General features: G+C 42.2%; 1 protein-coding gene across 1 annotated transcript in view; it reads right to left on the bottom strand.

The window, feature by feature from the left end:
* Nucleotides 1-9,082, bottom strand: part of DUSP10 (dual specificity phosphatase 10) — a 36,986-nt gene extending 27,904 nt beyond the window's left edge. Inside the window, exons 1-2 of the mRNA XM_074947110.1 lie at nt 8,978-9,082; nt 6,224-7,072 (exon numbers count right to left, since the gene is read on the bottom strand). Of these exons, the coding sequence (XP_074803211.1) occupies nt 6,224-7,028 (805 nt within the window). The 5' untranslated portion in view covers nt 7,029-7,072; nt 8,978-9,082. The remainder of the gene's footprint in view (nt 1-6,223; nt 7,073-8,977) is intronic.
* Nucleotides 9,083-25,415: the final 16,333 nt, after the last annotated feature.

Here is a 25,415-nt window from a genome sequence, read left to right as displayed (position 1 = left end):
CAACTCATCCAGATATTTGCCTACTTTGACAACAGGCTACCTAAAAAGCACTCATGAAGTCAATACAAACTAAAATTTCATATAGACTAGGACCTGTTTTTACTGCTCTATATATACACTGAAATTTAAGTACAATGTTTATAAAATAAATTGATTGGAATATAATTACATGGTAAAAATGAGAAAGTAAGCAAATTTTCAGTACTAGTGTGCTCTGTCACTTTTGTATTTTTAGGTCTCATTTTTTAAGCAAGTAGTTTTTAAGTGAGGTGAAATTTGGAGGGCATGGAAGAAAAATCATACCCCTGAAAGAGGTACAGTAGTCGGGAAAGGTTGAGAGCCACTGGTCTAATTGACTTCAGTGCGTTGAGATCCCTGGCAGAAATATATGCTAAATTTTCATATATTCTATTGGCCAGTAGTTTTGGTCAGTCACTCAAAGCAGAATTTGATCCATAATTACACATCTGCAAATTTAGAGTAACTCTGACATCAGAGTTACTCTAGAATTACAACAAAACATAACCATGTTTATTTCTGAAAAGAAAACTAACATCAGGTACAGAGAAGCAAGCAGATAACTGTATTTCACAGTGAGCTTAGTGTATGACATTAGATGGACATTTATTTAAAGATCTACAAAGCTCTGCATTCTTTAGGAATTATTTTAACTTTCTTGATACCTGTTGAAGTTAGGAGTCTGGAAATTATTCTTAGATCATGACAACACACACCAAACAGCTTGGTGGCAGGTTTTACACTCATCACTATAACAAGACCTAAAACACTTCACTTCATTTATTCCCCCGTTAGATGAACAGTGCAAAGATAGAACAGCAGAACAGAAATAAGCTCCTCACGCCAAGAGGAAAACAAAAGGAGTTACAAGGAACTAACTGAGCTTTAGCCACACTTCTTTGGGTTCATAGAACTTAATTGTGCACAATACTGTGAAAAGCATCAAGACTTTCTTTAGAAGGAAGCCCCCCCTTGACAATCTGCAGGATTGACAATCTGCCAATCTCACACATTCAAAATCTCAAATCAGCCTGTCCCCTTTAAAAATCAAAAAACAAAAAAAAGTGATTGGCTTGAAAAATCATGTTTTGTTTTAAATGATCTCCCTTCACCCCGCAACGTATCTTCTGGTTTCTGAGCCTGGACAATTCATTTCCTGCCCCAGATTTTTCCCTTCAATCCCAGAGGGGGGAAAAACAAAACCAACACCACTTCATTTATAATTAAAGCAGAGATATTTATGTAATTACCTGACTCCAAGAGCTGGGGATTTAAGGGGGAAAACAAAAACATAAAAAGCAAACACCAAGTACCACAAGACTTGTGATAAAATTGCAAGGGTTGGCAATATTGCTTCACCTATGGATTAGTCACTAATAGGAGAAGAATTCCCCCTATAAGGCACTGAGGCCCCTCCACACCATGGGTGAAGTCCTGGAAGTGTTGCTATTAACTTCAATGGGGCCAGGATTTCACCCCAGGTCTCTCCCTCTCACCCTGTTCCATGGGTCGATGAGGCTAAGGACCAAGCCATCAGGGCTCCCAAGTCTACTTCCACTGAATGCAGTGACTATTTTTCCATCAGCTTCAAGGAGAGCAGAAGTAGGCCCACATCACTGACTTTACCCACCCACTGACTGGGGAAAATTGACTCCCTCCCTCCCCAAGAACAATGAAAGGCAAAGCAAATTGTGTAAGTGCCTCTAGTCATTTAGCAGAACTGGTGAAAGACACCACTGCGATCAGTTCTGTATGTGGTACACTAAGAGAAAGAGATGATGATATGCAAAGAAATCCAGCCACTAAAGAAAGTGCCTTTACTTTCTGATAACTACTTGACACTAGCATCTACTGTTAAAGGGAAGAAAAAAGGGGAAGTTGGGAGGAGGGAGTGGGGGGAGAAAGCTATGTGACATACTGTATGCAACCAAACCAAAGCTTTGGATTTCGTCAGGATAAAATAAAAAGCAGTTTAAGTTTATACACAATTTGACAATACTGCTAAAAATATAATCTGATATATACTTCTGTAGATATAGAAGTTCTTGTATTTGTTATTCAAAAAGCATAGCAGCATTTCAAACTTGGCTTTTGAAGTGCTTAAATCAAATGCAAATCTTACCTTAATTTTTAAAGAAAAAAAAAATGTACCCCATAACTAGAGGAAGTGGCAAAGAAATAGTGCAGAGAAGGCAGGGGAGGGGGAGGAACATTAGAGAGATTAAAAATCCCTTCATAAAACAAAGGCAAGCCCAATCACATTCAACACTGCCCAGATGTGTCTTCTTGTTGCAGCCCCAGTACAACACGTGGTCCTGCTGAAATTAATAACTTATTTTTAGTGTTAAATTAAACCAGATTGCTTAAGTGTTCATGCCAATGGAGAAATTTAAAGTGTATTTTAACCAATAGATCAGTCTGGTTTTAGGAAAGCACACAATACGTCCCTCACTGCTTTAAAAAATAATTAAATAAAGATTCAGACATCTAGAACAAGATACATCTTGGACTGAAGTCACCAACCAGAAGAATTGTAAATTAAAGCAGTAATTTAATCCCCAAGGCCAAGGGCCCGGAGGTTCTCTGATCAATTTCTCCTCAATGTGACACTGCAACACTAAAACGGCAACAAGGCTGCTTGGTTGACAGGCAGCACCATACATGGAGAACATGGCACCAGATCAGGGGGACATAAATTTGGACGGCAAGGTTAGCAACCAATGTTTACAAACATAAAACAGAGGATCAGATGGGCCAGCAATAAATTATGACTGGATTGTGGTGAGCAAGAGAAATCTTCTAAAATAAAAAGCAATGAGGCTTTATATCCTCTCTTCAATTTTAGTTCAATCCCTAAACACACACACACACACACGCGCGCGCGCGCTATTGAAGCATGATGGAAAAATCCTATCTGACAACTGGAACTAAATAACAAGCACTTCTACTGCTACTTTCCAGGCATGGAAGCCTAAGCAGAGCCTTATTAGTTACTCTATAATAATCCCAACTCCAAGAGGCCCCTACTCAGACCCCATTTCAAATTTGGGAGGGGGGGGGGGAAGAAGCGGGTTTAAAAATGCAAGATAACCTGTTTAAAATGGGAGAGCTCTTGGCCCTCCTCCGCTTGATGCGCTTTCCCAAGCTAGTTCCATTCCCTTTAAACCACAGTTAACACAGAGGTTTTTCTTCCCTTGTCCTTTACCTGTTTCATCCTCCCCGCCCCCCACACACACACCTTGGCAAAAAATAGTTCAGAGGGAACATCTGATTGCCGAGGGGGGTGGAGAGGGAGGGGGAGAAAGAGATCCAAACTCTAAGAGAATCTTCTGAGCCAACCACTAAATGCTTCTCACCAATTTTAAAATGGTCTGCTTCAGAGCAGGACCAAAGTAGTGTGTACTGGGTGATTTTGCAAGCATTTTACGAAATCTCAGCAGAGCACCCAGCAGTTAGCATCAGTAAAGGAGGGTATAAAAGCCATGTTTCAAGCATGACACCTGGGTGGACTTGCTCGCTACTGTTACAATTGCCGAACATCTCACTGATACCAAATATCTATGCAGATAAAGCATAGCTACCACACAGTATATCAGTATCCTGGAATTGTCATGATGCGATGTCATTTACCCATATCTTTCTTACAAAGAAATACAGAAAAAGATCTTTTTCTATAAACATTTTCTTTGCTGAAAAAGGTATGAACGTCAAGACAGGGACGAGGGAAGGAAAGCTTTGTTAAGACAGAACTATGGTCAATAGTAGCACTGAATTTAAAAGGAAGCTTCACTGCACAATGTGTCTCTCTGTTCCTTTTGCATGCATAAGAATCATGATGGCCTAATGATTTCAGTGAAAGTCCATTGGGAACCAGTTGCAATTGTCAAAATCAAATCAGTGTCACTGTGAGTTGCAGTTAATGCACAAGAAAGCCAAAACATGATTTTAAGGTTTAAACAAAATTGTGAAGGTTGCCACAAAACCTTTAACTCAGCTCCATTCTTTGACCCATCTACTTCCACAGAGTCCTCTAGCAACTCTCAGAACAGCAAGGTTAACTGCCATATTCTTTGGGATATGATTGCAAGGCTAGAAGAAATTACCTCTGAGGAAGATTAAGGGAGTTCAATATGTACAGTTTGGGTAAACCATGGCTAAAGGGAGAGGGAAGGGTCAAACTGTCAACCAAGTATTTGAAGGGTCTAAATAACAAGGAAAGGGAAGACAATTTGGATGGCAACAGAAGTACCAGAATGAAATGAAGAAAAAGGTAAATATCTTCAGACAGTATTAGACTGTGGAAAGCTTTTCAAAGTGGTGGACAACATCACTTGAAACACTGAAAATTAGACTGGACAAAGCATTAAAACAGTAGTTCTTCAAAAAAGTGTTTTCCTGCAGACAACTTCAGAGCAGAGAAATTGTTTTCTGGACCCTCAACATTCCAGCCCTGCACAGTGTAAAATATACTGAGATCCAAATGATCAGCCACCAGAACAGGTAGTATACCATGGTAGTCCACAGACTAATCTGAGAACTCAGACTAGTTAGGTTAATACCTCTTCCTCTTCTTTTACCCAACCCCTATTGCCCATCTCCAACTTCTATGAGCTAAGTTTTATGAAGACTAAAATAACAGACAGCAAGACTACTAGAAATCCAAGGTCCCCAAAAATCAATTTGATCTAAAATATTTGGGTAGAGTATTGCATCTTCTTGGGTCTTTGCCCTTTACTATAAGTATTTCTAGTCCAAATGCTTATAGTTAGGAAAAATTAAAACTCTGCACAGACATTAGGAATCTAGGAAGTCTGTTTCCTCCCTCTCTTCCCACCTATCTTCACCCTCAGACAGCAATATTCATTTAAAAACAAACAAAAAAAACCTAAACACCAAGGTCTATCAGCTCCATGCTTTATATGTAAGACACATGCTAAGATCTTCCTCCCCTCTCTTAATCATAGACTCATAATAAATGGAGAGGTGGAGGGACTTTCAGAGGTCATCTCCTACAGCCCCCTATGGGACTAAGTATACCTAGACCATCCCTGACAGGTGTTATGTCTAACAACCTGTTTTTAAAAACCTCCATTTATGGGGATTCCACAACCTTCTTTAGAAGCCTATTCCAGAGCTTAATTACCCTTATAGGTAGAAAGTTTTTCCAAATATCTAACCTAAATCTCCCTTGCTGCAGATTGAGCCCATGACTTCTTGCCCTACCTTCAGTGGACATGAAAAACAATTGATCACCATCCTTTCAATAAGAGCACCTAACAGTCTTCAAATGTGTTCAGGTTCCCCAAGTCCTCTTCTCTCAAGTCTAAACATGCCCAGGTTTGTTTTTTTTTTTAAAGCCTTTCCTCATAGGTCAGGTTGTCTAATCCTTTTATCATTTCTGTTGTTCTCCTCTGGATTCTCTCCAGTTTGTCTACATCTTTCTGAAGAGTGGCGTCCAACACTAGAGACAGCACTCCAGCTGAGGCCTCATCAGTGCCAAGTAGAGCAGGACAATTACCTCCCATGTCTTACATACGACACTCCTGTTAAAAAAAACCCAGAACGATATTAGCCTTTTTAGCAGCTGCATCATGTTGTTGCCTCATTTGGTTTCTGATCCACTGTACCCTCCAGGTACTTTTCACCAGTACTACTGCCTAGCCACTTATTCCCCTCTTTTTGCAGCTGTGCATTTAATTTTTCTCTTTCTTAAGTGTAGTACTTTGCACTTGTCTTTATTGAATTTCATAGTGTTGATTTCAGACAAGTTCTCCAATTTTTCAAGGTTGATTTTAATTCTAATCTTGTTCTCCATACTGCTTGCAACCCTTCCCAGCTTGGTGTCACCTGTGAATTTTATAAGAATGCTCTCCAGATCCATTATCCAAGTCATTAATGAAAACATTGACTAGTACCAGAACCAGGACAACCCCTGTGGGATCCCACCAGCTACATCCCTCCCTCCCCCACCAAGTTTGATAGCAAACCATTGAGAACTACTCTGACGATGGTCCTTCAACAGCTGTGCACCCTGGTTATAGTAATGTCATCGAATGTTCCTTTTGCTATTGAGGACTCTATACATATAGGATTCCCAAATAGATTTTAAGTGTACATCTTTCAACCAAGCAAAAAAACCTGGATATTTATAGAGAAAAGACACAAGAAACCAGCAGATTATTTTGGGGGTAGTGGGTAGAAGTACCTTTCAGAACTAGAGGTTCCTTGCCTTCTCGCTTGAGTGACTCCAGCACTATGTGGAGTGGCTGGGAAGGCATTACTCGGCTTGGCTCATTGGTATTCTCATCATAAACTATAATTTCTTTGGAAAAGATCCTCTTGAAGGAGTCCTTGCCTTCCCGGCAGGAGATCAAGTCCAAGACCGTGATCTTGCCCTGCTGGAGCCTTCTCCTGCTGATCTTGTCAGAACAGTTAATGTGAACAGCCCCTTGAATGTGACTCTTATTGTACTCCATGAATGGCCTGCAGTCAATGATGACAGGCCCTTGGTTCTGTTGGTGGCTCTTGTTGCATTTGGTCATCTTTTTAGCCAGGTCATTAGGGTAGATTACTTTTATGCTAGCTAGTTGCTTGGTTGTGCCTGAGGCCGGGCTCCCCACTCCACCCGATGGACTCAATGTGCCCGTGTTCTCATTGTTGTTGACCATTTGGTTAGCAGGGCAGGCGGTAGAGGTTCCTACGTTGGTAGTGCTGCTGGTGCTTGCTTGAGTTTGGGCCTGATTGTCCTTGTCGTAAGTTGCCACAGTGCAGCAACTGGCGCTGCTGCATCCACAACTCAGAGAGCGTGCAGAGCTGTTGGATGAGGGCATATACGTGAGATTAGCAGCCTTTAGGGACACAACAGCTGTGCCAAGGAGACTTGTGTGACTCTCACTGGCAGAAGAAGCAGATTCAAGGTAGCTAGAGTCTAAACAAAGGTTGAGATCCTGAGGTCTTACTGGCCTTGAAAGTGCCACTACTACCCTGTCGTCTAAAGGAGATGGAGGCATGAGGAGGCTGAGAATTGGCAAGTCAAGAAGAACTCAAGATCTGTCTGCAAAGGGAAAAAGAAAAAGGATCACATGAAACATACAGGGTCAGAGATTTCTAAAAGCTGTTTCTGATACTCATCGCTGACTAAGAGTGATCAGCTCAGTGCAGTTAATGAAGGAACCTCTCCCACTCCTGCAGCAAAAACTTCAAATCTTTACCCAAAGAGAATGCAGAACATGCAATTGGCCTACCATGCAACTAGTCGACATTCATTTACATGCAGATGCTGAGCTACCCTGAAGCCTTAAGGCTGCAAAGCATGCAACGGAGAGATAATAAAAAGGCATGTTCTCTCATTTCCTCTGCTCACAGCAAGGGACAGAACTACTGGCGTGGCTCGACAACTCATTGGAATGCACAGCAGCTAAATACATCAGAGGCAGATGTGCAACTTTTCTAGCAAGCTTGAATAAAACTAGCCTTGGAATAAACTCTTGAGAAAGCCATTTGAAAGCTTGAACCCATACAGAAACAAAGGCATAACAAGAAACAGAAGATGCCAGAGATCATTATGTAATTGAAAGGGACAAGCCTGCATTCCATCTCTCCTTTTTAGATCCTAGTACAATTCTAATAAAAATGTATCAGCCTGGAAATTCTAGCACCTCGAGCAATCCTAGAGGCAGAAGCACCCTCACCCCACAGAACAGTTTTAGAGACTCCAGGAATAAGGGTCCCTCTGCAGCCCCTAGGTCATGATCTTTACAAGCTTTATTGTCTCATCTACTAAGAGACACCAGAAAGTTATTTACACACACACACACCCCAAAAAGATATCCAACAACTTTCAGAGCATCTGGTACTCCCCTCCTCAAAATACATTCATTCCATCAACCAGCTAACAAATTAAATAAATCTAACAAAATAAAAGTGACTGAGCACTTCTAATATCAGTTTCCCCTCATGCTTCCAACATTATACTGTCCATGTCTCCAATACCTATAACATCCCCTTTTTATATCAGTGAGTTGTATTCTCTGGCCTGCCTTGGGATAACAAGTCCCTCCACTTCCTTCTTTTCTCTAAAAATCTCTTTGCGAGATGAATTTGAAAACATTTTTACAATGGGGAAAATATTTATCATTTACAGATGAACGTCAGCTCTAACATGACAGAAAATGAAATCTCAGGGTAGAGACCAATCATCAACCTTTACAAAATGACCCCAGTAAATTGTCTAGCCTATCCCTCCTCCTTTCCTCTTAAAAAAAAAAAAAAAAAAAAAAAAAAAAAAAAGAGCCTGACAGTCAAACATAAGGGAAAACTAAAAAGCAATCTCCTCCAGCTAGTAAAGAGGGAAAAAAACAGCAGCACAATTAAAAATAAAATGCAACTAATTTTATTTTAAAGTATACATAAAAATCAGTAAGATTACAAAAACACTTCACAGGATTTGATCCCAGGTACAGAGGGCTGTTTTCCCAAGGATATATATGCAGTTTTGGAAGAGCTGCATCTCTGCAGCAGAGGGTCGTATATTTCCAGCAAAACCACGAAGTCAGGGAACCGAGCTAACGCAGCCCTATTTAGCACCACGAACCACCACCCTCTCGTGTGTGTGTCTGGGGTGGGGGAAGATAAAGCCAAGGGAGAAGATGCAAGGAGAGCCCTGGGAGCACTCTAGTCTCTCACCCACCCACCAACCACACTGCAGCAATCCCAAACAAGAAAAGCCGCTTCTCCCATCCCACCAACACTCACTAGAAAGAGCAGAGGTCAGTAATCAGAAGCAGTACAAGCCCAACGCTGTTGGCCGAGCTTTCTACACCACCCCTCCAAAAGTAGCATTGCATACAGATGAAACTATGCCCTTCTCTCATACTATGCATGTTATAGGTGCTGTACCTCTGTGTAACTATATAAACGCTGCCCTCCCCTAACATTATGATCAGAGCCTTCCACTTACTTCATAAATAAGTAGATCCCTTCAGCATCCGGCGCTCGTCTGCGGCTACGGAGTTACACGTTAAACCCCCATTCACTGGGCTTCATTGATCTCCCGCTGCAACAGAGTTACTTTCTCTTTTGCTACACTGTAAATGTAAGGTTCGAAAGGGGCGGAGCGGGCGGGGACGGACGGCGCCCCCGCCCAATGGGGGCTCTCCCCTGCAAGCGGGCGGGCTCCGAGGGCCGGGGTGCCAATGGCTGGAGGTGAGGGAGTGGGAGGAGCCGGGGGCTGGGCTCCCAGCCGCTTGGGGATAGTTTATCCGACGTAGCTTTGAGTCCGTTGTGGTATAACACAGGGGGGCAGGGGGTGATGTCATTGGCAGCCAATCAGAAGCTGGGAAGAGCCGGCCGGAGCCGGAGAGGAGCAGCTGCTCTGTATTTACATGTCAACTGGCCCAGCGGGCATGTGCTTCACCCGTTCCGGGGCTGGGTTGTCAATGGGGCGCTCGCTCGCCCCTTCCCTCCCGCTTTCGCGTCTCTCCCGCTTCTGTCTCCTGCCTGTCCCCCTCACTCCCCCGTCTCTGGAGTCCTTCTCCCCGCCCCGCGCCACACGGGCTCGCTTTCTGTGAATGAACCCTCCCGCAGCAGCCACGGGCGCCGCGCCGCGAGATGGATTTGTTCATGTTAACCCCCCCCTCCCCCCCAGCAAGGGGCTGACAACGCAGGCGGCACTTGGCAAGAAGACTTGGTGAAGGAGCCGATCCAGCCGCAGCCCGAGCTGCTCCCCCCAGCCCCGGGGGGCTCTCCGGCCGCAGGAGGGACGCTGTGAGAGGCAGGGGCGGAGCGGAGGGTGATAAGCCCAAGGCAGCGGAGAACGAGCGCCAAGGTGCGGCAGAGTCACCACCAGCCACGTTCGCAGGTGCTGCTCTGCTGGCTGGCTGCCTTCTCCCCTCCGCCGCTTCCCTGGCTGCAGCCCCCCCGTTTCCGGGAAGGGCGAAAGTATTATTCCCCCCAGCACGCCCCTCCTGGGATGCAAGAGGCATGGGCCAAAAAAAAAAAAAAAAATCACACTCTCGCTTAATTTTTTTTTAAATCTCCCTCATTGTAATTGTCACAGCGCGAGTCAGCCCTGCCCTTTAAGGCTGGAAGCTGCCTTTTAAAGAGCGCTGTTGGCGTCTGCTGCCAAACGGCTGCATGTTGGGGAGAGACAATCCCAGCTCAGTACCAGGCTTCAGCACCTCGTGCTGCCGCCGTTCAGCCCCCATGCAACTCTGGAGCCCTTCCCAGTGCGGAATCAGATAGCTGGAGCAAGAGCAGAGCTCTGGCCGCGCGATTAGGAGGTGCAGGGTCTCACAGAGTATCTCTCTCCCTCACACTCACCTACCTCTCTTTGAGAGGCAGGGAGCACCGTGACCTTGGGTATGAACCAGGACCCACAGTCTCTGCTGTTATTGTGTTGTTAAAAGGATAATAAGGAGTGAAGGGATCATGGATTGCAGCAGTTCTGCCTACTACCATAGCCGCCTTCCAGCAGGGGCTCAGAACGGTAAACTAGTGTGCCTGCGGCGAGACTGTAACATGAGGAGGAGGGAGGACTTCCCATTTAATAAATCTTTGTAAAATGCTGTGTCAATGAGCCTCTTTTTTCAAAACTTGTCTGTGTCAATTACTTGTAAAAAGCTATGATTTCATGTGCCTTGCTTTTGCCATTTTCCCTCTCCTTGGTTATATAAGTCCCATTATTTGTTATAGAGTTTGATACAGACATGATGGGACTGTCACAGCTGTTCTGATTTTCAGTCAGTCTGATCCAAAACTATTTTATAAACATTACATATATACAAGGAATCACTTCTCCCACCACGGGAAAGCAGCCACTGCTAGAGCAAAAGCGTGGTAAATGTTTAACAGTGCTCAGCAACACTACACAATCGTTTTAGATGCTGTATCTAACTGAAGATACAGGAGGAATTCAGCAAAAACAACAAAGAGTCCTTGTGGCACCTTAGAGACTAACAAATTTATCTGGGCATAAGCTTTCATGGGCTATAACCCACTTCATCAGATGCATGGAGTGAAAAATACAGTAGGTAGGTATAAATATACAGCACATCAAAAGATGGGAGTTGCCTTACCAAATACTCACCAGCAACTACACACCACACAACAGAAGCACTAACACAGGAACCAATCCCTGCAACAAACCCTGTTGCCAGCTCTGTCTGCATATCCATTTAAGGGACACCACCATAGGACCTAACCACATCAGCCACACCATCAGGGGCTCGTTCACCTGCACATCTACCAATGTGATATATGCCATCATGTGCCAGCAATGCCCCTCTGCCATGTACATTGGCCAAACCATACAATCTCTACACAAAGGAATAAATGGACACAAATCAGATATCAAGAACTGTGACATTCAAAAACTAGTAGGAGAGCACTTCAATCTTCCTGAACACTCAATAAAAGTGGCCATTCTTCAACAAAAAAAACTTCAAAAACAGACTTCAATGAGCAACTGCGAACTGGAATTAATTTGCAAACTTGATACCATCAAATTAGGCCTGAATAAAGACTGGGAGTGGCTGGGTCACTACAAAAAGTAATTTTCCCTCTGTTGATACTCACACCTTCTTGTCAATAGTTGGGAATGGGCCACATCCACCCTGATTGAATTGGTCTCGTTAGCACTGACCCCCCACCCCACCCCACCCCACCCACACACACACTTGGTAAGGCAACTCCCATCTTTTCATGTGTTGTATATTTATAGCTGCCTACTGTATTTTTCACTCCATGCACCTGATGAAGTGGGTTATAGCCCATGAAAGCTTATGCCCAGATAAATTTGTTAGTCTAAGGTGCCACAAGGACTCCTCGTTATTTTTGCTGATACAGACTAACATGGCTACCCCTCTGAAACCAGGGGGAATTCAGGTAACTGGAAAGTAATGAGCAGGACTGGAATTTGACTAGGACACGAGAGAGAATTCCCCATAGCAGAGAATTCTACCATTGAGAGCATCAGCAATGCTTGCAACACACCCTATTGCCTGACACAAAAAACATTTGCCACAGCATACAAACAGAACCAGGCAGCACTAGACACTTTAGTGCCCTAGGCCACTGTCAGCCAGTGGTGTGGGAATGCTTAAAGGAACACCTGGGCAGGAGCTACTCCCAAATATTAGGTGCCTTAAAGGTTGCCTATGTAGGTTACAAACTAACGTCAGCCCCACCAGCATCTCTCCAATTGCACTTGCTGTGAGTGAACTTATTTAGGAAGCATTAAACCCCATAATTCAATCACTAGTGCAGCTCCACCCATGGAAGTTATCATTTAGACAAGACTCAGGTCCCTTTATCATGGTGTCATATTACTCGACACTGAGTAGTTTTAGGCAAGAGGGTGATGAAAATGCGTAAGTTATCTCTGAAATACAGTCACCACTTCTGCTGTCACCATTGGAGCTAACTGGTGGGGAATAAGTCTGAATTTTCCTGCTTTGGATACAGCCAGCAAATAATGTACATGCTTATAAACGATTGCATGTTTCATTTCTGTACCTAGAAATGGCACAACCATTCTATTTACAAGTGTTAGGAGTATATTTTCCATCCGTATAAAATGTTATAGGGATAATTTGTATGGTCCAGATTATATTTAGACTCAGACTTTAAGGCCAGAAGAGACGATCGGGATCATCTACCCATAAGAGCCAAGCGCTTATGTATAGGGCTGTCAGGAAAACAAGAATTCCATTTCCAACAATGAAGATATCATTTGTTTCCAGCCCAAGGCAGCACAAAACCAGGACCTTTCAGTTTTGGGGGAAAAAACCCACAAAGAGAGATCCCACCCTAGAACACTCAGTACCCTAGTGGTTAGAACAAGGGTCAAGTCCCTCCTTTGAATCAGGAAGAGCAGTGACTTAAAACTGTCTCTCTGACATCCCAAGTAAATGCCCTAATTACCGGACTATTGGCTATTCCAAGCTGGGTCTGGGGGTCTGTCTCTCTCTCTCTCACTCATATATTGGCCTTGAGAAAGTTTAGTGAAAAAATTATATGATTCAGGGAAAAAATTTGATTTCTACCAAACAGCATTTTCCAATGAAAAACTATTTAGTTAAGCTTCCGCTCAGCTCTACTTATAATTTTACACATAGAAAATGAGACAATACAGTGGGTGAGGTCAATGCTGTTAACTGTGAGACAGATATCCACACTACTATGCATTGCAATAGTGCAGGGGATGGATAAGACACAGTGTGCATTGGAAAAGGTGCTACGAGACCATTTAATGCCCCACAAGTTGTCAGAGAATTGGTCGTGCATCTCATGCAACAGACCACACATTCATCAACCCAGGACTCCCAAATTTCATGCCAAGGCACTCTGTCAGTACTGACAGAGGGAGGAGGTCACCTGCGGAGGCTCCAGCACCAAAAAGAATCAACATTCAATTGAAAAATAATTCCCGTGGTACAGTGATGACTAACCTCTGGAATTTCCATTTTTAGATATAAGTTTCCTAATAATCCTGTTCCCTCAAAAATAATCATGTGCTAGTGAGAGCAGCATCAAGTGAAAAAACACAATAGCTTCTGTGAATGGAAGCTGTAAATCACTCAGAATGCAGCATAAGGTCCCACTGGAGCACAGAGCCTAACAAGGTAAGTCTGTTAAGTCTCTGCATGCTGTACTTCCTATTAACTATGAGGCCAGCTGCAACCTGATCCGTGTTATACAAATTAGGATCCACCCCCAGACTCCTGGTAGGTAACCAGTGCAATACTCAGATTGGCAAACTTTGGGTTCTTCTGGCCTAAAGTAAAATATCCTAAGGAAAAGGAAAGCAAAGTAGGGATGGGGACGTGGGGAGGGAAGAGAGAGACACACAAAGTTTCACAGACAAATTACCAGGGGAACGCAGATGAAAGGGAATCAGACTTTCTGGCAATATATTTAGACACAGAAAATTATATAAAATATTTAGTTCCTTCCCTTTTTCCAAGTGAACTGCAAGGCAAAAATGAAAATTGGCTTCTGAGCTGCAGGGGCCCACTAATCAACTTGTGGGCAGGCATTCAGCAGCGCTACAAAATTTTAAAATTCTTTTTCCCCCCATCCTGATCTTTGTGAAATCCTCTTAGTATTTGCTGGATCACTGACAATATCTCATAATGCATCAGTATGTCACATCAGAAATGCTTCAGCTCTCATTGCAATCCAAGCAATCTGGTGAGGTGACAGAATGATGTCACTTAAGGTATCTTCACTGATTAATAAAGTGTCTGTAAAATTTAATCTACAAACTTGAATCTAAATCCCTTTGATTTTCCTGGGTTTGGACAGGAAAGGGGTTATGTGAATTTGAAATACTGAATCCAAATTAAAGCACCCGGGCTTTGGTTGAATCCAAAGCTGGAAAGGGCCCATTTTCCAGATCCATTTCCAAGATGGTGGAAACTTTACAGACAGTAAAGTCAAAGGTCTGCATTTTAGAGCCAAAATCTCAACGGACAGGTTGCAAGACTTAAATAGCATTGAACACAAATCCCTTGATTCTGTCAACAAACCCAAACCTGGTCTAAACCTAATCAAGATCCAGATCCAGGCACCATCTCTTCGGCCCATCTCTGCAGAAAATCTTCTACCCCCTGAATGCCTATCAAGTTAGTGGATTCTGTCACAGCTCTGGTCAAGCTCCCCTGCTGGGCACTCATCAGGCTGCTGTGTTTGGATCCCAACACTGGACTTGTGTGCTTTTCACTTGCAGAGTCTGAGCAGAGCCAAGGCATAGTCTATGGTTTTGGGTCTCTAGGCAGACTCTCAGTGTACAAATCTCCATCTATCCCTCCCTTCTCAGAGCGGGACCTTACAGTCCAGCTGCGTAGGCCCTGAGACTATGCTAGCTCCCCCAGACTCCGCAATACCATAAGCACACCATTCCCAGAGCTCCAACATTGTGGGTACTCTGGTATAGTTTGTCCCTTCAGGTGTTACCCCAAAAACAGATTCAGAGTATCCTCAGAATAGCTCACCTATTGTCCCTTTTTGGGCTTACCAAGGGTTCCCTCAAAACAGCCCACGTGTTCTCCTGTTATAATCAAGCTGTTCTCATTGGGTATGGGTCTTCAGAATAGCTAAGGAATATCTTGGGCTTGCCAGAGGTTCCCTGTTTTAGAAACTCCCTAGAACAGCTTGAATCTGTTACCTCCAGAGGACATGGATACAGTCTTCCAATAAATAATTGACACAAGCAGTATTCTTTCCAAAACAAAGCATCCTTTTTTGGTGCAAATAACAATCCCTGATACAATATCATCATCACAGGTCACTGACAGCTACCGGTAACAATCATTAAGTGTTACATATATAGATTCCCTGTACAATTAACATAAATATGCATACACATCTTTATTAATCCACACACAAGCTAACACTAGCACTATACTACAATCGTAACTGACAGGCTTATTCTGTCTCCTGATTTCTGCAGCTGCTGCTTCTTCATGCTTTCTTCTACCATCTGCTTTGCTCTGATCTGCTCCACAGCTCAACATCACATTGGCTCCCCCGAGTCAGGTCAGCTATCTGCTTGCTCCTCCTTTGCTATCCGTCCATTCCCAATAGTCTCTCTCGTCCTTCTGCTCCTCGAACTCTCTCTCTCTGCTGCCCATAGGCACACTGCCTTTTATACTGTTTTTTCAATTCTATTTTTAGACATGACACCATCAGATCTTTACTGCACATGCTCGCATGTGCTCAGTACCAACTTTCCAAACATTACCTCATTCTTGAATGCATGTCAACATTCCATGCGTGCTCACTGCCGTTGTTTACCTCAGAGTTATGATCACCTCATCTGTATTTTCCCCTACTTTGGTAATTTAGCTGACTTTACCCCTACTTTGAAGTGCTATGTGACCTGCAGCTTCTATCTAGTGGTGGAGTGACTCTTGTTTATTCAAAATGGAGGCCAGGAATACAAAATGGAGTCTGGGGATTTCTCTGGTATCACAGGAACATGTGATAGTTGAAGCAAATAGACACTGATTTTGCTTTGGGATTCTAACACCATTACTCTTCACTTTCACAAAACAAGAGAGATACAGAGGTAGGCAAAACAAAGAGACACCTCTATACCATTGTCTGCCTGTTTCTTCACTACCCTTAAGTATTCATTGGGAGCTGGTCAAAGCATTCTAATGAGTGCAGTGTCCTTCCTCTCCAGCTTTCCTCCTGCACGTGGCTTTTCCTCCAGGACATGGAGACCCTCCATCTTACTCCTGCAGTTAGTGTGCTTCAGGTTGTGGCTGGTCTGACGGTCAGAAAGGTTCCCCTTCACTCCAGAAACATATCCCCTTTCTGGGAAATTCCACACCTTCTCCTCTGGAGATCTGGTTTTCCTACCTTCAGCCACCCCATTGTTCTGTTCAGGCATGGCTCTTTCACTTGATAGTCCTTAACGCCTGTCACAAGGAGTACGCAATAAGAATACAGTAAAAATAATCGTAAGGGCCTAAACACAGAGAATTCATAATATCAACCAGAACTCACCAATTGCACATAGACAGATTCCCCAGAAAGTCACAGAGCCATTCAACACAAGCCTGTGCTCAGCTCAACTCAGTCTCAGATTTTTGTTTGCAGCTCTGCAGCAGCAACTCCAGACCACTGACGGTGAGGTAGGGGAAGCCAGTGGATATATCACAGATACAAGAACTTGGCTTCCCGAAGTCTCTTCCCCTTGAACTGTCAACTTTCCACTGAGAGCAATTGCTTCTATGTTCTGGTGAATATTTTGATTAAGCAAGCCAGGAAACAGAACAGCTTCATTCTTATATCAGAAAACACAACAATCCTATTTGGAGATAGATTACTTATTGATGCCTTATGAGTTATAGGTTATTTGCAATAGTGAATACAAATAAAAGATTTTTACAGATATGAAATTGATTATTAATGCCTTTTCCAAACAAGAGGCTAGAATGGAGTGGAGAGGGAGTGGTGGTGTTCTCCCAGATTTTGAGCACAGATATGGCTTGATCCCCTTGAAAATGCCAAAGTGAGACTCCACTCAGATTTTCCTAATATGATCTTCCTTCTTTGTTCTTGCTTGCTCCAATCAGCAGTGTAGAGTTAATGTTGATGTTGCTGAGGCAAAGATAGTCAGTTTACACTTCCCCCAAAGCTATTATTTCAGGTTGTCTGCAAACTCTGGAAGACAGCACTGCATTGGTTTACACCTTCACATGTAAAAGGTTGTCCTCTCAACCATAAGGGTTCTAACATATATATATAATTGTGGGCATCCGCCTGAAAAATGACTGATTCATTGAACTGCTTTGCTGTGCGGTGGTCAAATCTGACATGTATCCAAAGCAAACACTTATTAAAAAATAAATGTTTTGGATACTGATTGAATAAGGCATTTGTCTTATTACTTTCTCACCAGACTATTCTACATTAACATAAACTGAGCAAAATGATTCACTATGAATTATTTTTTGATGAACTTACCTTGTGGGAAAGTTCTATAGAATTAAATGGAAAATAAGTTTTCTATAGATTTTGAACCATCCAATAATATTTAATTCAGGAATGTATCTCTGCTGAGTAGTCTTGCCAGATAAAGAGGGCATAAATGTACCACACTGTTTTATAACATGTACACTTTCTATTGAACTTAGCTTTGTGTTTTTTCCTTATTCCACTGTAATTGTTATTGCTTTCTGTCCTTGTACAACAGAAAAACAAAGAATATCCTTTGTATTCAGTCACATTATATAGCCTTAAGAGGATTTACTACAGAACCTTATTGACTTCATCTTTGTTACATTTCATTGGATTCTTCTGTAAAGCTAGCCCTTTCTTCCTGCTCACAGAATATGCATGACCCAATTGGGATTTCCTCACATGTATTTAACGAATATCTTTTCCGAATGTTTTACTGTCTGACTCCACTTTTATTCAAAATTCAACCTGTGTTGCTTAATTGTGATATGACAAGTAGGTCATAGTATTGTTTCTGTATCACGAGTGGATGAGTGTGCTACTGGAATATAAGCACTGCTGGCATAAGTACCTGCATGTGTTTATTTAAATTTCTGTTTCCACAGGTAGCTGTGGGCATGATTTTGAAGTCTGTTTTTGGCAAAAAATGTTTACTATTAAAGTGTGGTTATTTAGATGTTTGCTGGAAAGCAAAAACAGAAGGGTGGAGAATGAGGCCCAAATGATTTTTTTTTTTTTTTAAGTGAAACATTCACAAAATTTTTGCATCTCACACCACACTAACTGAGCAAAATATTTCATCCATTAAAGTTAACACATAATTAAACAGTTAAACACCAATACATGTTTTTACTAATAATCAATTTACACAGTAATAACCATGTCAAACTTACCAGTAGATACCATTTTAAAGTGGCCCCTAAGAAAAGTCCCTCGTTGTTGAAGGGTTTGTTCTGTGTGTCTCATTCTAATCTTCTGTTGAACAATAGGTGACTTTGTCCCTTGTTTGGAAAGAAACAGAAATTTTATCTAAAATATTGCCCTGGATGTTCATATTTTTAGTACCAGTCTGCCAATGGCTATGTGCAGTACCTGACCTGTGTGTAAAGAAAGATTAAAGTCTGCAGAGTTGGCAGGCCTTAGCTTTCAAAACTACTTCCAAGGAACATGTAAAGGAAGATTAGCAGCCTGATTGGGCCTGGTCTGGCAAACAGTATGAAAAGTGCTTTCCACCATGGTAAAAACAATAGTAAGCGCTCTCCTCAGTAATGTTTGCAAGGTCAGGTCCTTAGGTTTCAATGTCTGAAACTTGGGCTCAGATACATTTGCCTCAATGATCATGGTTTATATTACAATAGAACTTGAAGGCCACAGCCAAGATTAGGCCTCCATTGTGCTAGGTAATGTATAGACATAGTAAGACACAGCTCCTGCCTGAGAGAACTCACAATCTAAACAGACCAGATGGAGAAAGGAAGCGTTGTCCCCTTTTTACAGATGGTCAACTGAGGCAGGAGGGCTTGGCTTTGACTGAGACCAATACACAGGAAGTTGTAGAAGAGCCAGGAATTCAATTCCAATCTCCTGTGCCTTAACCACAAGACCTTCCTTCCTCTTAAGGAGTCTTCTGCCTTTCTGAGACCATTAACATTCGTATGGTTTATATTGTACACCTACACCTGGAAGTGAAGGGGTTCCTGTGTAGGGCTCTGCATGGAGCAGATAATGCCTTTATGTAGCACCTTTCTTCCAAGGGGCTCAAAGCACTTTACAAAGCAAGTAATTATCCCAGTTGTACAGACCAGGAAAGCAAGGCACAGAAGTTGGTTGACAAGTCCATGGCAGAGCAGGCAATAGGAGACTGAGGAGTCAGAAGACAGATCGCAATCCTCAGTCCAAAATGATGTTTAAATTTTGCAGTGAGCTGAGTACCAGGTCAGGAAGTGGGTGGATTAAATAATAGGCACCTCTGTGTATGTGTGAAAGTCACCCCCTGCAGAAAGCCAAGCACCTTTTAAATTTGCCTGGAGTTGAGAGGACAATGTTTTTGAACTCCATCTGCTAGTAACAGAGCTCTCATAGGTTCAAAAGCCATCTACAGTCCCACCAAATTCATGAAGGAAATGGTGTTCAGTGAGGTCAAATGAATAAAACTAATCTGAGAAATCTCTTCATCTACACATTTCAGTTAGACTTTTGCAAAAGTAGAATACCATTCTTTTAAAAAAAAAAACAAGATACCTTGATCAGTTATCCCCCAAACCTCCTCCTTAAATACTCCCCTAGTAAGAGAGCAAATGTGACAAGTTCACCCAGAAGTTGGATCTTAAAATAGTATCTGTTAGGGGGCTTATTCCTTCACCCACTTACTTCCCTGGTTCTTCTCGCATGAACAGAGAGCAACAATACCCGAAGTCCAAAGGTGCAAACAATTCGATGTTTATTGGGGTGAACTTCCAGCAAGCATGATTCCAGTTTCCTTCCTTAGTATCCTCCTTCCCAGCTCTGACACCACAGAGCCTTACACCTGTGTCCCTGTTCCCATTTCTCCCTTTAACCAAACAGGATTCCAGTTTCCTTACTCCCATTCCCTGTTCCCATTTCCCCCTTTAGCAAAACATGGTTCCAATTTCTTCACCCCCATACCCTGTTCCCATCTCTCCCTCACACACACACACACACACTCACACCAAGGCCCCCCCACTTCCTCATTGACTACAGATTATATAGTAAAACTTGAGTTCGGCTTAGCTATACCTTAACCAATCATTTTCCTGAAATTTAACTAACCAATCCTAACATATTGTAACATGATTACGTAACCAATTATATCCCACCACCTTAATTAGTTTACACCCAGCAAAATTAATTATACAGCAGACAGGAACAATCACAGAACCAGACAGAGATTATACAGACAAACAATAACAAAGTGGGAACTATAATGACAAAACAATACAGAAGTGAGGATTTCACATCCCAGTATTGATAAGTGAGTTCTTGCCAGACAGGATGCTGTTTCCTTTTACATTTTCTAGGCACTTCCCTTTCTCTGGAGGTGATAGGCATTATCAGGACAGGATTGTATTCCTAACAGCCCAATAGCACCTTCTTTCAATGTGACTAGTTTGGAATGTGAGGATGTGACCGGTCGCTTCCTAGCTTATGGCTGCCTCTGCTGCTTAGCCAAAGGCCTTAGCCTAAGCACAGGGCCTCAGACTGTCACAGTAAGAGAAGGCCCTTACACCAGCAGAGAGTGATTTTGATTCTCTCTTTTATACTTCTAGAACTAGCGAAGTGATAAGAATACCCCTAAATTCTTAAAGTACAGGCCTTTACAGACAGGCCTGAATATCTATATCCTAACAGTATCTAAAACTTACTTTACAATGAAAGGCTAGTCCCAGCCCATATGATGCCTGACCAGAAAGGGTTAAGCAGCTTGTAGGCTAGTTGACCCAGAGTCAACCTTTAGAGACATGTTAGATAGGCTAAAACTTTGAAATGCAAACCTATATTGTTAGAAATTAAAAGTGATACTAATTGTATGATTTACTTATATCTTGTTTAATGATTAGCCACGTGAACAAACAGTTCCTGTCTGTCACTATAGCTATTAATTCAGAGATCAAAAGGACATCTTAACATTTAGATGAACTGTAAACATAGGATATCGCTGAATTCATCTCTCTTTAAAATGTATAGCAAATCATCTGTGAATGGCAGAAAAACAGGCAATTGCCTTATGTTAATCTGTGTGGATAACTACTGGTTATGCTTAGGAAATGGATCCACTTCAAAGTCCCCATGAGTGCCTATTGTTCGCTGAAGGACTCTGAGCTGTCACAAGAGGGCCTGAAACTGTATAAAAGGGTCCCAATCATTTTTTTATCTCAGATCTGCTTGAGGCTTCATGCAGGGGAAGCCTAAAATGTAAGGACTGAGATCCCAGTCCTAACTGGATCACCCTGAATATAAACATTGGACTATAACCTATGAAGTATTTCTGAAAGAACTCTTTGTAACTGCAAAGCTCACCATCTCTGCTATGAATCTGAATCTCAAGAATTGTACTTGTCTGTATGTATACTGATCTTTTAACCAACGCTCTCTATCTTTTGTTTTTAAATAAATTTTAAGTTTAGTTCATAAGAATTGGCTATAAGTGTGTATTTGGGCAAGATCTGGAATATTCATTAACCTGGGAGGCAATGTGTCCAATCCTTTGGGATTGGTAGAATTTTTTTATATGATGAATAAGATTTTCAGTAATCTTCATCATAGTTGACTTGGGTATCTGGGTGGATGCCTAAGGCTGGGTTACTTCAAGGGAACACTGTTGTTGGCTTTTGGGTAACCAGTGAGTTATTATAGAAGCTGTATTGTGCTGGCTTGGTAAATCTAAGTATTGGAATAACCACCAGCTTTGGGGATTGCTTGCCCCATTCTTTGCAGTTCACCCTAATTGAGTGACCTCAGTTGGCTCCCCTGGGACCTCAGTCACACCATACAATGGACAGGGTTCTGTCTGCCTTTTAGAAACCTCTCCCCAACCAAACAATAGTAACAAAGGGATGTAGCTGACCCAATTCACCTCAGTGTGGTGTTAACTTCAAAGCCTGAACTGGGGAACTTTTCAGTGCTATGGAAGACACTTCATATCCATTCTTTCCTATTGTATTATGGTCCCTTTTCATGTCAGAATAAACTCTCTAAATATTATGGTGAATGGCACAATTTAAATACCATAGGTGCACAGATAAAGGATTTGTTTACATGCCTGCTTGCACCAATTTATCTATAAGTTAACTACAGTTTTAAACCTATTTTGTTAAACTGAGGCAACTGTGTGTTGACACTTCCCACTTTAAATCTCTGTATAGACACTCCTGTATTGGTTTAATACTGGCTTATAACAGTGGAGCTTAGTACAGTATAAGCCAATTAAAAAAATAAAGATCCACAAGAATGTCCATGTAGGGGTTTGCTCCAGTTTAATTAAGCTTGTTTTTAAAGTTATTTAAGTTAAATTAGAGCAACTTCTCTTTTTAAAGAAGGCCAAACTTTCTTGTCCAATAACCACAGCAGTAACAATGTAGTTTTTTTTTTCTTTCAGGCGCTTGAAATTTCTTCTTTTAAGCAACTGCTGTGGAGGATGGGCACATATCTATTTTTATCCACTCTGCAAACTGGTCTATAGAGCCTGGAGAGAGAAAAGGGGGTCCAGAGGGCCTTAACTTGACCTCCGGAGACTCAGCAGATACTAGGTTTCATCATGACTGGGAATAGCCAGGACAAAGGGGCTACGGAGCAAAAATGTTTTGGACCCAAGGTCCTCACTTCAGCGAGTGTTACAATCTAAGTTATAAAGGGAACAACAAACAACAGACCATTATAGACAGGAGAGGAGGGGATACAATGGAAAGTCAGAAGAAAGAGGAAACTGCTCTTCAAAAGAGCTTTATAACCCAAGTTCTAGCCATTTATATTGTCTCTATTCTGTTTTATTAGCGAGGGGGTGAGTGCTCTCTCTCACTTTTTGGTGTAGCTGGAGCGGAAGCAGATTGTGATGTAATGGAGAATAGAAACAGAACACAAGTAGAAAGGAACAAGTCCAATTAGAGAGTTATCTTTATGTCTTCACTTAACACTTTGGTTTCATAAAGACTATATTTTCCCAGGCTTTATAGCTGAATCGCTATATCAACTCTAAGAAAATAAGTGAATGTATAGTTATGGCTACCACTAATAAACATGAACGGAGAAAGCAATGCACAGTAACTGATAGATGTATGGGCCAAATTAAACTCTCAATTACACCCACGCACCCCTATTGATTTCCATGAGAACAAAATCTGGCCGTGTGTGTGTTGGTGCAAAATCTCCTTAAAAATATAGTGCTGATGGAATTTTCAACTGTGATGGCTCCTTTCTAGAGATAGGCAGGCTAATTAATCCAGCATTTGGGGGCGTATGCCAATCCTTCTCACCATTAGTCCCATGGGCTTCATTTGCCTGTCACTTACGCTACTCGGTGGTAACTTCAATGAAACCGACACTACAGCAAAGCTAACCTAGGTGAGAAGAGAATCAGGGTCAAACAGTTATATTTATGTGAGCAGGGTTTGGTAACCCTTCTGATTATAAAATACTTATTCTTGATACATCTCAGCTGAGTTTTTACACAATTCCCCACCCACTGATCATAGTGGTGGTTTTCACTGTACAACAAAAGCAGAAGCTTTCCTTCTTTTAATCGTGTATTAGTAAAAAACTAGCTTAAGTTTTATGGTTAGCATGGACACCACATTAATTGCTTCTTATTACTTCTGCTCTCTCAAGGTAATAATTCTATGATTGACTGTAGAAGTCCAAGCAGAAGGACTCGCAGCTGATCTCAGGAACATTGATTGGAAGCTACTAGCTTAACTCCTTGGTTCAGGAAGGAGTAACAGACACCACACCCAGAATCTATTCAGGCCCTTTCTTCAGGGAACTTGTGACGGGTTCAGTCACAGAGGCCCCCTTGGGACTGCCACCTGACACGCTGAGACTACCTCTGAGCCCATTTTCCCTGGCAGCTTGGGTCTTCAGTACACTGTCTTGTGAAGCCAGACACGCTAGCCTGCTGCAAACCCAGGCCTGATCCACGTCCCCCAAAAGCTGCAGGCTTAACTGAAAACAGCTTAAGAAGTGCTTTTGTCTCCAGCACCCAGATACCCAGTTCCTAATGGGGTCCAAACCCCAAATAAATCTGTTTTACTCTGTATAATGCTTATACAGGGTAAACTCCTAAATTATTCACCCTGTATAACACTGATAGAGAGATATGCACAGCTGTTTGCTCCCCCAGGTATTAATACTTGCTCTGGATTAATTAATAAGCAAACAGTGATTTTATTAAACATAAAAAATAGGATTTAAGTGGTTCCAAGTAATAAAAGACAGAACAAAGTAAGTTACCAAGCAAAATAAAACAAAAACACACACAAGTCTAAGCCTAATACAGTAGGAAACTAAATGTAGGTAAATCTCACCCTCAGAGATGTTCCAATAAGCTTCTTTCAAAAAGACTAGACTCCTTTCTAGTCTGTGCCCAATCCTTTCCCCGGGTACAGTCCTTATTCCAGCTCAGGTGGTAAATCAGGGGATTTCTCATGACTGCAGCCCCCTTTGTTCTATTCCACCCTCTTATATATCTTTTGATCAAGGTGGGAATCCTTTTTTCCTCTCTGGGTTCCCACCCCTCCTTCTAAATGGAAAAGCACCAGGTTAAAGATAATTCCAGTTCAGGTGACATAATCACAAGTCACTGTAAGGCTTCATTACCCACTTGCCAGCACACAGGTATACAGGAAGACTTACAAGTAAACAGAGCCATTTACAACCAATTGTCCTGGTTAATGGGAGCCATCAAGATTCCAAGCCACCATTAATGGCCCACACTTTGCATAATTGCAATAGGACCTCAGAGTTATATTTCAGATTTCTAGTTTCAGATACAAGAATGATACATTTATACAAATTGGATGACCACACTCAGTAGATTATAAGCTTTGTAATGATACCTTACAAGAGACCTTTTGCATGAAGCATATTCCACTCACATTATATTCACACTCATTAGTATATTTTCATAAAATCATATAGAGTACAACATCACAGAACTATCTATTGGTTACACGAATAGCTTTCAGGAACCCCCAGAATAATGCAGCTCAACATAAATCCAACAGCTACCTCTCCCTTGACCCAGAGGGTTCCTTGAGAGAGCTTCCCTGCTTCTAGCAGCTCTTCCCCTGTCCTACAGACCATCTGCCTAGGATGCCCCTGTTCCAGGGCTGGCCATAAAAACCAACCCACTTTCTCAAGGTGTGACCTAGCTGAGCTCTTTTAGCCCTTATAGGAATCAGGTGCTCTTCGGGTGC

This window comes from Natator depressus, chromosome 3 (assembly GCF_965152275.1).
Source record: "Natator depressus isolate rNatDep1 chromosome 3, rNatDep2.hap1, whole genome shotgun sequence".
Taxonomy (NCBI): Eukaryota; Metazoa; Chordata; order Testudines; family Cheloniidae; genus Natator; species Natator depressus.
This window is presented reverse-complemented; position numbering and strand designations above follow the sequence as displayed.